The 13852-nt window shown below is 43.7% G+C and overlaps 1 protein-coding gene across 2 annotated transcripts in view; it reads left to right on the forward strand.

Moving 5' to 3' along the window:
• Nostrin (nitric oxide synthase trafficking) overlaps nt 1-13852 on the forward strand; it is a 59892-nt gene that overhangs the window by 41408 nt on the left and 4632 nt on the right. For both annotated transcript variants that reach the window (XM_021193448.1, XM_029536998.1), the window contains 7 exons: nt 1702-1800; nt 1897-2022; nt 6685-6793; nt 8071-8159; nt 11119-11244; nt 12192-12303; nt 13728-13817. In XM_021193448.1, coding sequence (XP_021049107.1) covers nt 1702-1800; nt 1897-2022; nt 6685-6793; nt 8071-8159; nt 11119-11244; nt 12192-12303; nt 13728-13817 — 751 coding nt within the window. The remainder of the gene's footprint in view (nt 1-1701; nt 1801-1896; nt 2023-6684; nt 6794-8070; nt 8160-11118; nt 11245-12191; nt 12304-13727; nt 13818-13852) is intronic.

Genomic DNA, 13852 nt, shown 5'->3' on the forward strand with positions numbered 1-13852 from the left:
CACACACACATACACACACATACTCACACTTTCTCATATACCCGCACACTCTCTCTCTCTCTCTCTCTCTCTCACACACACACACACACACACACACACACACACACACACGGTGGCCTTACATGTTTATCATCTCATCCATCCCTGCCTGCAGCATGTAGAGGCATCAGGACCAGAAGTTCATATCATCCTTTAGGTGTCATCCATAGCAAGTTTGAGGCTAGCCTGGGCTACCTGAGACCTTGTCTCAAAAAAGGGGGAAAGGTGACAATAGAATGTGGTATCCTTTTTATTGTTTGTTCATCTATTTAAATACTTTGTTTAATGATTTCTGCAATAAAAATTAAAATACAGTATCACCCTCTTCCCTCCAACCCCTCCCATGTTACCTCTCCCTCACTTTACCTCAAACTCATGGCCTCTTTTTCTTTAACTATGATTGTTATAGCTTATTCTAACATATAATAGGAGCCACAACCAATTAAATTTCTACAAGAAATTCCATGCTAGGAACAAAATGGGTTAAGCCCCTGGCACTAGACGGGGAGCTTGCCAGTGGAAGAAGTCTGCCCACGAAGCCTCCCTGTCTCCATTCTGGTAGCTTATCTAATAACTGGCTTCTAGATGTGTGTTTCCTGATTTTACCTCTTCCTTCCTTCCTTCTTTCCTTCTTTCTTTCTTTCTTTCTTTCTTTCTTTCTTTCTTTCTTTCTTTCTTTCTTTCAATAAAAAGACTTATTGTCTTTATATTTATGTTATGGATGCATGTCTGGTCTGTGTGACACGGGTGCTGGCAACTGAACCTTTGAAGAGCAGCAAATGCTCACAAGCACTGACCCATCTCCCCAGGCCCTTGTTTTCGCTTTTCTACAAATGGCAGCACTACTGTAAATGAGACCAAGAAGAAGCTGAGAGTTTTCCTTCCCTAGTTCCGGACAAAACTGTAAATAAAGCTCTTATTATTAATTTTAAAAAATATTTGCATGCACACATCTGTATGCATGTGTGTGCGTGTACATGTGTATATACATGTGCCCATATGTGTGTGTATGTGTGTGAGAGAGGGGAAGAACACCTCCGTGCACCCATGTCCCTCAGCATGTTATAGGTCATAGGGCATTTCTGGGACTCGGTTCTCTCCTTTCATCAAGTAACAGGGACTGTCAGACCATCCCACTGGCCCTCTTTTTCTTTGTAATTAATTCTTGTCTCCAGTTCTTCTTTTGATGAAACCATGAACCATCACATCAGCTTTACACCTACAGAGACAGGCAGGAGGATGTTCCTTGCCTGTTTTGTCAACAATTTTGGAAGTATTTGGTGTCTAAAAACATTTCTAAGACCTGCAGATGGGTCTTCCTGGGCTTTAGTCTCCTCTAAAACATCAAAGACGCGTCTTATGCCTTCTTCTCTCTTTGTCTCCTTTTTTTTTCTTTTAAATTTTATAAACAGCTGGTAATGTGAAGCATCTGCCTACATGCTGTGTGAGGATAAAGGATCACAGGGAAGTTTGTGAGTTAAAGGAATCTTAAGTGGGAGTATTAGGATAGTAAGTCATATCCCTGACCTGGGAAGCCCCCTGTACTGCAGTTTGGATATACTAAGGCAAATCCGGACAGTTTGCTCACGGTGGGGTGTGTGGGAGGACTGACAAGCTTTGCATAAGAAATGCTTGAACATGCCTCATTTTTATTCTCTTCAGAGCATGCTGGAGCTGGAGAAGGAAAGGATTCAACTTTTATGCAATAACTTAAACCAATACAGCCAACATATTTCTCTTTTTGGACAAACGCTGACCACAGTGAGTAGTGGAGACGGCTCTGTTTCTGGTGTGTGTGGTAAGGTTGGTGGGAATCAGTTCTTCAACCACCCCACTCTGCTTTTCCCGGTGTTCCAGTGCCACACACAGATCCACTGTGCCATCAGCAAGGTTGATGTTGAAAAAGATATCCAGGCTCTAATGGAAGAAACTGCAGTCCTGTCTATAGAAAACAAATCAGAGCTTCTACTGGCTGACTACTTTGTAAGTATGGAGGGGCAGGAAGTGCCTTTACCAGTGCATCTTGGCCATGTATTGAGAAGTCAGGCTAAGAACAGTGATAAAGAAAAGAGTGTCTTCTTCATGTTCCCAAGCCCGCACCCCAAACTCCCTAGCCCAAAGCTGGCCTTTGAACTCTTAATCTTACTGCTTCCACCTCCTGAAGGCTGGGATTGAAGACATGTGTCATCCTAGCGTAGGTGGAACACTCATAAAGATGTTATTTTTGTCCATAGTGGTATAAATAATAATAACAATGATCTACAAGTTACAACCGCAGTGTCCCCTTCGAGGGAAGAAGGGCTGGCCAAGTTTTAGAATCTTGCTGCATCTTTGTCTTAGTCAGTGTTACTCGCTGCCAGAACAGAATACAGCGGACTTGGTAACTGACAAAGATTAGAAGTCCGGGTTGAGTGAGTCTGTCCAGGGTCTTCCTTGACTCATCATTACAGGGCGGGAAAATGACATCACATGGGCAAGAGAGCAAAGGCTGAACTATGACAGTCTCATTCCCAGGACAATGACATTAGTCCATTCATGAGGGAAAGACTCATATCTAATGTTCTGAAAGTCTACCTTCTCAGTGCTTCCACTCGGTGGTGGGAGAGTGTTCTATATTTTTGTTTTGTTTTGTTTTGTTTTGTTTTGTTTTGTTTTGTTTTGTTTTTCTAGACAGGGTTTCTCTGTGTAGCCCTGGCTATCCTAGAAGCTGATCTGTAGGCGAGGCTAGCCTTGAACTCAGAGATCTGCCTGCCTCTGCCTCCCAAGTGCTGAGATTGAAGGTCTGTGCCACCACCGCCTATTTTTCTATCTCATGAACTTTGAGGGGCATTTAAATCACACAGTCTTTTGTAAAAGTGAGTGTTCCATGACCTATAAGTGACCATTATATTGGTTTTCTGCACAAATGGTAAATTGACTCCAAATTTACTAGCTTAAACACTGACTGTCTCACATCTTACATGGGTCAGGGCCTCTTAATCCCTCACTTGGCAAGGGTAAAGGACTTTAGATGTCTCAAAGCTCTACGAGGAAAGGCTTAACTTTCAAGTTCACTTGGGTGATTTGGCAGGTTTGTGAAGGTCCTCAAGAGCTGAAAATGAGAAATGTCATTTCTTTTCATATAAAGTAATTCCATTATAGCATCACCATATATATACATATTTTTTTTTCTTTTTTCTAATTTGTCCTCTCCCTCCATGGCCTTACCACCTTCCCCCTCCCCACTCTTGGTATTCTCCCACCTCCCCTGAAATCGTCTCCCTTCTGCTCATGTCACATGCAGCCCCTTATTCTCTGATTCTGCCTCCACTTTCTGTATCTGCACACTTATATATGCACAAGCACTCATATACACACAGGCACACACACACACACACACACACACAAACATTAAATTCTGCAATGTGAATCTGTCCATCTCTTGCCTTGCAACCTGTGGCAGCCTGCTTGCCTCTGGATGAATGACCAAAGAGCCCAAAAGCCAGATAGCTGGAACACAGTGATCTGTAAACCAATCCCAGAAGTGACCTTTCATCACGGTCTGTTTGTTAGAAGTCAGTGTGTGTAACCCTTCCTTACTCAAAGGACAAGATGCAACAGAGATATAAGTCCCGGGTTGGGGAGATACTAGCATTTTTTAAGGATCCCAACCCTTGAAAACTAGGATCAAACAGCCTGAGCCCTACTCTTCAGGTATTTGGGGAATCCTGCTATAGGATGCTCTTTATTGCTGAGAACTGATCATTTTCCCTCATCAGAGCCCAGCCATCCTGTGTCTGTTATTGGGCCTCCTGGGTTCAGCATGACAGATGTGAGCTATGCATACACTCAGCTTCTTAGAGTAGATTCTTTGCCTCTAGGAGCTTGTCATTTTAATGATAATGTTCTAGGAGCTATCTGATCAAAAACAAAACAAACAGAACAGCAATCACAAAAAAACAAAACTACCTCCCTGGCCCCCCACCCATCAAACTATTGGACTCCAGTGACCTTCATACCCGAGCCTCACAAGCAGCTCAGAACTCCAGGCCCCTGCAGGAACCTACGTTTTTCTTTCCTGCTTCGGTGGCTGGAGGAGTGAATATGCACAGGGCCCAGAATGTGGTAGTGGAGCACACTACACTTTGCTCCACGCTCTGTACCTAGGAGCTGATGATTAACAAGCTGTATGCCTGGCTTCCAGAAGCTCTTTCCTGTGCTGTTTGCTGGAACTCACTCAGACTTCCACAATTCTCTCCCAGCTCTTCCCCAGCTCTGATCTGCACAGCCAGCATATCCACGCTCTCCTACTGCAATAGTCAGACCACTGACTGACCTGGAGCCCTACTCAGAGTACAGGAGAGAAAGGGGGAAGGGAGGAGATGGGGACGCGCTCTGAATCCCGACAAGATCAACCTTTCCCCACTTCCACCAGCCACACAAGCAGTCAGTTGTTGTTTTTTATTTATTTTATTTATTCAAGGTGTGATTAATTTATCAGCTCTCCTTATAGATGGTTGTGGTTGCTGGGAATTGAAATCAGGACCTCTGAAAGAACAAGCCAGTCTCACCAGCCCACCAGTTGTTGTTGTTTTTTTATTTGTCATCATTTTCCTACCCTGGCAAAGGTGAAGGGTGCTACTAGCAGCAATGCATGCTCAGAGCAGAAAGGGGGTAACAGGAACCCAAGGGGACCACGCCCTCTTTCCTGTCTAGCCTCAGAGGAGCAGGTGTCTGGGGATCACATCTGCTGTTTTCTTGCAAAGGGTAATGAAAATGATGCCCCTACCCTCTAACTTATCAATAAAATAAGGGCATTCTGGGAAAATCAACCAGGGTTCTATTGCAATGTAGGAAGTTAGGATGGTTCGTCTTTAATTGACATGCTTGTGGGAGTTTATGGTTTTTAAGAAACTTCAGTGTACTAGAATTCAGCTGTATAGCTAAATCTGTCTCAAAAGACTATCTAGGAGTTTTGTGATATCCTTAAGGCTAAGTATTTCAGAGCCATGGGCAGTTATGGGCAGTTCAGGGAAACATGGTGTATGCCTTAGAAAGAAAACCCTATAATCAATCTGTTATATTTGTGTGGGGATGACACTCTCCCTTTGCACCCTGTGTGACCTCCTCTTCACGGTGGCTTACCTAAAGCCAGGCTGTCTCCTAGTGCCCATGGTTCGAGCTTTTCCACTCCCTGAACAGCTCCTCCATTCCCGTATGGGTCCAGCCACCTTCTGACCCACCAGCTTGATTTTCTTCTTTTCATCTAACCCTGAAGGGGTCCATATGAGAACTCATGTACCACCAGGTATTGTGGCTTGTGCTTAGAATACCAGCCCTTAAGAGGCTGAGGCAGGAGGATTGCTGTAAGTTCAAGCCCAACAGACCGAACTAAATAGTGAGATCCTGTCTCAAAGAAAAGAAAAGAAAAGAAAAGAAAAGAAAAGAAAAGAAAAGAAAAGAAAAGAAAAGAAAAGAAAAGGCAAAACACATAAACTTGGCGGCTTCAGCCCCAACCTTCAGACAAATCCACACAGGCTACATGTTCTTCCAGCAGGATTTTGCTCAAGCAGATTGCACTTATTGCTCCTGCAGACTCTCCACGGTACTCCTTTCTCCTTTCTTTGCACCGTTTGTCCTCCCTTGGCTGGACCAAGAAGCCCGGGTAAAGCCTACAGTCTTGGTGCCTGTGCTATTGCTGCACACATGCAGCCTTGAATTGCTGGTCCTCCTGATGTTGTGCTTCAGGAGCTAATCGGGTAGAGCACACTCTGGGGCTGAGTTTAGCTCTACTAGCAGTCCCAATGCCAAGCCAACAAGGCATTCAAATGCACATTTTTTCCATCCCCAAGGCAATCCTAACTTGAGGCTCACACAGGGTCCTACAGTGGATGAGTGAAAGCCTCGGGCTTGAATCAATATCAATTACGTCTTGAAACATGAAGTGTCCTACAAATACTTTATTTATCAAGAACCTGAAATCACTATAGAAAATCTTTCCCTCCAAGAATAATTTGTTTTACGAAATAAAACGTTCACCCGCGCACTGACAAATTGTGAATGGGATGTGTCCTTATCAATCAGACCTACAACAGGGAGAGCAATGTGTGTGAACCAGTCTTCCTTCATTTTTCAATCCTGCCCACTCTGGTAAAGTTAAAACCACCAAAGATAATGACTGAGAGTCTCAGAACAGCTAGGAGCAGTGACTCTAATTTCTCCCTTATGTCTTAGTCAGGGTTTCTTTCTATTCCTGCACAAACATCGTGACCAAGAAGCAAGTTGGGGAGGAAAGGGTTTATTCAGCTTACACTTCCACATTGCTGTTCATCACCAAAGGAAGTCAAAACGGGAACTTACACTGGACAGGCAGGACCTGATGCAGAGGCCATGGAGGGGTGCTGCTTACTGGCTTGCTTCCCCTGGCTTGCTCAGCTTGCTTGCTTATAGAATCCTGAACTACCAGCCCAGGGATGGCACCACTCACAATGAACCCTCCCCCACTGATCACTAATTGAGAAAATGCCTTACAGCTGGATCTCATGGAGGCATTTCCTCAAGGGAGGCTCCTTTCTCTGTGATAACTCCAGCTTGTGTCAAGTTGACACACAAAACCAACCACCAGTACACCTTAAGTTATTAAGTGTCTTTTTTTTTCTTCTAAAGGAAGAAGATCCAAAGAACCCAATGGACAAAGAGCGACGGAAGTCTTTAATCAAACCCAAACTGGGGAGACTGCAAAGAGACATTGAAAAGGCCTCAAGAGACAAAGAAGGTGGGTGGTTTCCATAGCGCAGAACCGCGGCTGGCCACACAGTGTGAGCAGATCAGGATGTCCTCTCGCGTGTGCCCATCCTCCGGTCTCGCTTGCAGCATGTCCTGCTTGTGGTGACGTCCTTCGGCACTGGATAAGGGGAAGTATTAAGTCATACTCAGACACTTAACTCAGAGTTAGGGTTTGTTTGCTTTTGTGGAATAAGGCAAGGGCTCTCCAGAGAACTGCATATTAAATATGTTGTGCTCAATAAAAGGGACATAAATTAAAGTCACAGGCGGGCTGGCTCCATGAGTAGAGCACTTGCCCTGAAAACCAGATAACGTGAGATGGATCCCTGGAATCCATGGAAAGGTGAAGTGGGGGTGGGGCATAAGGCATCCTGTGACCTCCTCATATGCTCCGTGGTACATATGTCCCCATGTTTAACACACACACACACACACACACACACACACACACACACACCATTAATACAAATCAAAATAAAATAAACCTTAAGGAGTCATGTGTGGGCTCTGCTGTGAGCTGGAATGCAGGCTGGGCTACACGGTGACCAGAAGGCTAGCCTGGGCTATAGTGAAACCGTATTTCAAAAAAAAAAAAATCAAAATCAAGAAAACGGAAAAGTGTAAGAGGACACTTTTGCCCATTTCTGAGAACTTTATAAGTAGTTCACTGCTGGCATGATGAGAGAATCTGTGTGATCTTAATACGGTTTGGGGCTTGCATTTCTGTCTTTTGACTAAGTTTGAAATGACAGGACAATTACTCACATTCAGTCGCACATTGGGGACTTGGATGGGTTAGCACGTGAAGTGATCCCAAAGCTGGACAGACCACAAAACCACCACACAGCTGTGACCCAGCGTCCCATCCTCTGAGCCTGGCGCCCAGGGTTGCAGTTCCCCAAGGCTGAGGGGACGCTGATGGGAGAGGTAAAGAGAACGAGGAAGAAGCTAGCACAATCCTGTCAACGTAAGGAACACCGAATCAGACCAAAGGAAACTCAAAGTCTTATCTGGGGACATCTGGCCAGACCCTTTAACACCAGCACTTCTCAAATTTCATTAGCTGAGGGTGGCCATAAAAGAACGGTCTGTTTTCTTATCTTATCCATTGAGTAAAACCCTGTGACTCCTATTGAGAGAAAACTCCCGGCCATTAAGGAAGTCCTATCACTGCTAGCCTTCAGGCTCTCCTCGAAGGTGACTGTCCCCTGCTCTGACCCACCAGGACTGGGTGAAAGGTGACCTAGAACGTGCTTTCTTTTTCAGGACTGGAACAGAAGCTTAAGGCACTTGCCAGCAGCTCCTCCTTTTCTGATGCCAAGAGCCAGAAAGACACGGAAACCCTAATGGACGAGGTAAATCTTTGCAGCGTGCATTTTGTGTTGGAACGGTTAATTTTAGGGTATTTGTTTTTCAGCCCTCTTACCTTGCTTGCCATGCCTTCCTCCTGACTCAGAACAATCGAGTGGGAGGGATGTGGGAAACTCCTACCACCTAGAAATGTTTACTTTGTTCTAAATAGAATGCTCCAAAATAGATGCATTCTTTAGAGAAAGCTCCCGCACTTTGACCCCGGCAACTGATCGAAATCCCCAGGGTGCCATTCACAGAAACTCATCTTATGATTTAGCTTTGCTGGTCACAGAAACCTGAGATGTTAGTGTTCTTATCTGCAAAATGGAAATATTGACACTTAACCATAGAGATTTCTGATAATATACATCATTGTCTAGGAAATGCTATGGCAGCACTAGGAGAAGGAGCTCAAAAAGTGGCCAACGTCTCGTTCGGCTTGACTATTTGCCTTCTACAGTGGTGGGGAAGTATACCCACAGAGCCATTTTGTTTTCCACTTTCTGTATAATGTCCAATAAATTTCAAGGGAACATCCTCAATCTATTATGAAATGGATGCACCAGATGATTTTGCCCAATGTAAGCTAATGTAAGATTCTGAGCATGTCTTAGGTCTGCCAGCCTAATTAGGGATGTTCTGCTGGGTACTGCGTTATAGCAATTCTCAGTTAACATTGGTCATATTGGGATGCAACTTTATCATGAGCGGAGGCGCAGCTAAAGTTCTTAACAGGATTCTACTTTCCATTTTTCTTCAACTGACATCAGAGTCCTCTGAAAACAAGAAAGAGTCATGACTATAATCAGGAAGAAGCCATGGGGGTGTGGCAAAGGAGGGCGTGGGGGTGTGGCTAGGGAAGGCCTGGGATATAGCAAAAAAGGGAATGGGGGTGTGGCAAAGGAGGGCGTGGGGGTGTGGCTAGGGAAGGCCTGGGATATAGCAAAAAAGGGCATGGGGGTGTGGCAAAGGAGGGCTTGGGGTTGTGGCAAGGGAGGGCATGTGTGCCATGGAGTGAGACAAAGGCCACTGGGGAAGAAAAGAGCTATTTTAGAGGCGATATTTTGGAAGACTTTGGATAGGAGTGGGAACGTGCTGGAAGAGGGCTTGTGCTGTGGTTTGAATGCTGGGAAGTCGGCTCATCTTAGTGACTATGAGAAGAATCCAGGAAGAGCGGGCATTTTAATAATATTTTGAAGGATATAGGAATCTGAGAGAATTTTCTTTATCTAACCTGACTCTCCTGAGAAGGTAAGTATCTCATAATTCCCCCCAACTTGAAAGTTCAATAGTGGCTTGGTGAAAGCCGGCAGATGCAGTCAGCTATAATTTATTCTATATTTTTTTTAGAATAGATTTCCTTTCATGGGAAGGCTACTGCAGAAATGACCCTAACACGTTCTGTGAAAAGAAAGGTCTAAATCTGTTTACTTGGGAACAGAGATCTGAAATCCTACTGCAATGACTTGTGGGTATAATTTACAGGAAATCACAAAACATACTGTGGGACATTTTCTGTGATGGCACAAAATGTTCAATGAACTAATTCAATGCAAATGGTATTTACCAAAATAAAGCCACCAAAAGCATGACACCAGGTTCTTTCGTTGTCTGTACGTGGTCGTCAGAATCAACAATGCCATCCCATGCCCTCCCTAGCCACACCCCCACGCCCTCCTTTGCCACACCCCCATGGCTTCTTTGAGCAATGTCATCATTGGCTCAGAAAACTGACCTGACTCACGTAGAAAAAAAAGGGAAACGTTAATCCATGAACTCATGACATTTATGAGCAAGCACAAAGCTTTCATGTGGTGGATGCCAAATGCCATGGTAACTCCCTTAGACGAGCTGCGCCTCCAGGGAGAGGGACACTGGAGGTACTGATGGATTTCGTAGTGCCCAGGGAAGAGTTCTTGGAGGGGAAGCTTAGCTTCATTTAAAACTCTTTCCTGTTGCACTGTCTCCTGGACCCTGAAGCGCCGTATTTGATTCAAGAATGTTGGCAAAGAGACATTCAGGGTAGATGCTATCTACCTGCCCAGGTTAGGAAGAAAGCTGCTCCAGGGCGAGCTAGGTGCGGCTCTGATGCTTTCAAATGCACCAGTGCTGGGGCCTGACACCAGAGGGATGGGGAGTTTGGCTTTCATTTTAGGTAAACCTGTTCCAAGGAGTAGTGAGCTGTGCTGTTGATTAGGGGCCGTTGATGCCTAATATAACTTTACAGTTGAGACACAAGGGTTACCGACACTATGGCAGAGACAAAGAAAAGAGAGGGAGAAATGGGGGAAGGACTAAATTACAACCTTCCTATGTTTATTCTGTAATTTGATTGCTCCTGACTGAACATAGCCAAAAAAAAAAAAAAAAAAAAAAGAAGTAAGTATAAAGTTTTAGCTCAAGGTTAAAGCCAGACTGGAAGAGGCCAGGAACTTAGCATCACTCCTTGTTTTTATTCTCAAATACCCTGGGATACTACATGAATATCGGTTCCAGTTGTGAGGAGCAATGCTACTAGATTCTTCTGGGTAGTATAAGATGTGCCTCTTTAAATAAAAGCAAACACAATTCCCATGCATCTTGGTGGATACTGCTTATATACTCGATTCTTTAAAACACTGCCTCGTGGCTTGAGAGAACGTTCAGCAGTCAATACTTATTTTCTTTCTTGTTCCATGGAGGGGGTGCACTGTCTGGAGTTGATCGTCACGAACTTATCAAACTAGTCTTCTTCGCCATAATTACAAGAGGCACAAAGACTAAGTAAGACACATCCTGGCTTTCCCTCTACATTGCGTTGAGGGTCTTACTCATTCAGTGTTTCTCCTGTGTGTCTGTGTGGGAGCTGAGTATATGTTTCTAGAACTCTTTCCCTTTAAAGATGTGCTGAGGTTCCTTTACTCACCCAGCTGTGCCTCGTTCTCGCGAATGTCCTCACATGGCCCTATGATGTGTCCACAGAACAGTCTGAAACTAGACCTCTTGCAAGCGAACTCCTACAAACTGTCGTCGGTGTTGGCAGACCTGGAGCAAAGGCCAAAGCCCCGCCATCCCTGTAGCACCTGCATTTTCACGTGGAAGGAGAAGGTAACGTGACGGTGAGGTCAGTTGGGATGTGTTAGAACGCACTTGAGAAGCGGAAGGGTTTAAGAGAACATCAAGGCAGAAATCCATGTCATATTTAAGCCCCAGGTTCTTACTGCAGCTATTAAGATAAATTTACTTTTATTCCTTTTGAGCAACAATTAAAGCGAAACGCCACAGAACACATCCCTTGGAATGAGACTAATCCAAAGGATGTTTCACTCGGCTGAAAACAATCCTTACGATTTCTCCTCTCTCTCTCTTTATACCTTAACTTCAGCTTTACAGTGTGCCGCTGTAGAAATTTCTACTAACTTGAAATTTGGGTATTCCTGCAGACCTAAACTGTAAGATTCTTTTGCATCAGGTTCACCTTGGCACAGTGGAAATGCACCCCTCGGTGCACAGTCTAACACAGTATGCAATGTGGATAATAGGAGTACATTTTAAAGCCCACCTCAAACCAGGTGTCTGTGCCGTGACAGCCTCTGGAAATCGTCTATCGACAGTTACTGCTTGTAGCTAGTTTCATTACTGATCAGAAAGGGGGGGGGGGACTGTAAGCAAATATCCAGTGATGAAGGGACAACATTCTTTCCAAAGAGAGCCATAAGCTCTAAAATGTCTCTATCATTTTATAGGGGGTCCATTAAACTTGGACTTCCAAAAGCATTGCTACAAATGTCTCTATTAGGTCCAGGCATATGGGTCCAAATAGGAAATGTGGACTAAGAAATACAATAATCATCTTATTCTGAAAATATTTTGCCTTTGGAGCAAGAAAACTTAAACACAGAAGGTCTTAGAAATGTTTTATGTATGCACCATCCCTATTAAATACGCACATACAAATCCCAAGGAAATGGCATGCAGAAAACAATGTCTCATGAATATTTATAACACAGTTGTTTAAAATTATGTTCTTTTTTTATAAAAACCTACTTGAACAGGAGCACTCTCATACTTATGTGAAAATATCCCGACCTCTTTTGACGAAGAGATTAGAGAAAGCCGAGATCAAAGCCCCTGCGGGCGGGCAGAACAATCCAAGCTCACCTTCAGGTAACCCGGTGTCCAAAATAATTATGGGCTGTGTCTTATAATTTCCATGCTACTTTTACCTACATGTTTCAAAAAGAATTCTACCTCTTGGTTGGGAGTAATGAATTTGTATTTTTGTTTCTAAATGTAGAAAGAAAAAAAAAAAGGAATCACAAAGAGCGCAATCTGGGAAAATCGTTTTATAACATGAGAAGTTAGGAATGCATAGGTACACACACATATATGCATACATACATACATACATATACATACATACATTGCTGGACCCAAATAACTCTACTCAAATCATCCCACTACCAGCCCCAATATTCTGGGTCCTCAAATGAAAGACACACACACTCGCAGCCTTATATTTTAATATGACTTAAACGGCTCAACGTCTGGGCCACTTCCAAACCTCCACTCCAATACTCCTGAATTGTTACTTACTGAAACCATTATTCCAACAGGACTGCCCTGGCCCCAGACCTGCAGCCCTCTCAGGCTGAATTCCCCAGCACCTGCAAGACAGCTATGTTCTCTGTGCGGCACCTCTCTGGCCTCTATTCCTTTCCAGGAATGGCAGCTATCTCCCTCCTCCTCCTCCTCCTCCTCCTCTGTCCTCAGTCCCTTGCCTGGGCATCCTAAAGTCCTACCTCTGCTCCCCTGTCCAGCCACTGGCCACTGGCAACCTTATTTACCAATAAGAACCAACTGGGGTCAGGGTCCCTCAGTATCTTACATGTGGACGTGAGGTTTCTCATGCAATTTTGGGGACCAAATTAACATAATATATGCAGCATTAGACCAAATCCACAATGTACATACACACACACACATATACACACAGGTCATTGTCCCTCAACTATATGTCTTTATCTCATATCTCCTGGTTTTTGTTTTTGTTTTTAACTAGAAATGAGCCAGAAAGAGTTGTAGTAAAACCCAAGGCACTGAGGTCCACGTAATCTATTCAAAAGACACCGGTGAATTTTTTGGGAAACAGTTCCCTAAGCAACAAGGGATGCTGATAAGCCTACACTCCAAATATTCCCTAGCTCTATCTGAATGGCAATTCTGGTGCGTTTTAAAAAGAAAAATTCAGCTACTAGATACATTATGGAATGATACAGATTATGTTCCCGTGGAAAGCAAATAGTTTTAAATTACCATAGTTGTAATCAGTACAAGGGGAAGTTTTCCTCCAGAACTTGATTTTCTGTGTTACAATCTGGGTTTTGGTTAAATAATATGCATAATTTATATACATGTTGGATATATTATAGATATTTATTGAACCAATAGATAGATATTAGGTAAAATTATAAAATCCTTGAGAAAATTTAAACTATGCACCATAGTGCATAGTTAAACACAGAATCCTGACTGCATTCATTTTGCCTACAAAGTCAACATGGTAACTATAATTTATTCAAAAATGCCAGGCTCTACTGTGTCCCAAGCCAGCAAGCATCTTTGCAAAGCCTTATATACCTTCCAAGCCAGGCAAGATGATGAGTTGAATTTGGAAAAAGGTAAGACATGTTCTTCAATATTTTAATTCTTTTTC

The sequence above is a fragment of the Mus pahari genome, chromosome 3, assembly GCF_900095145.1.
Source record: "Mus pahari chromosome 3, PAHARI_EIJ_v1.1, whole genome shotgun sequence".
Taxonomy (NCBI): Eukaryota; Metazoa; Chordata; class Mammalia; order Rodentia; family Muridae; genus Mus; species Mus pahari.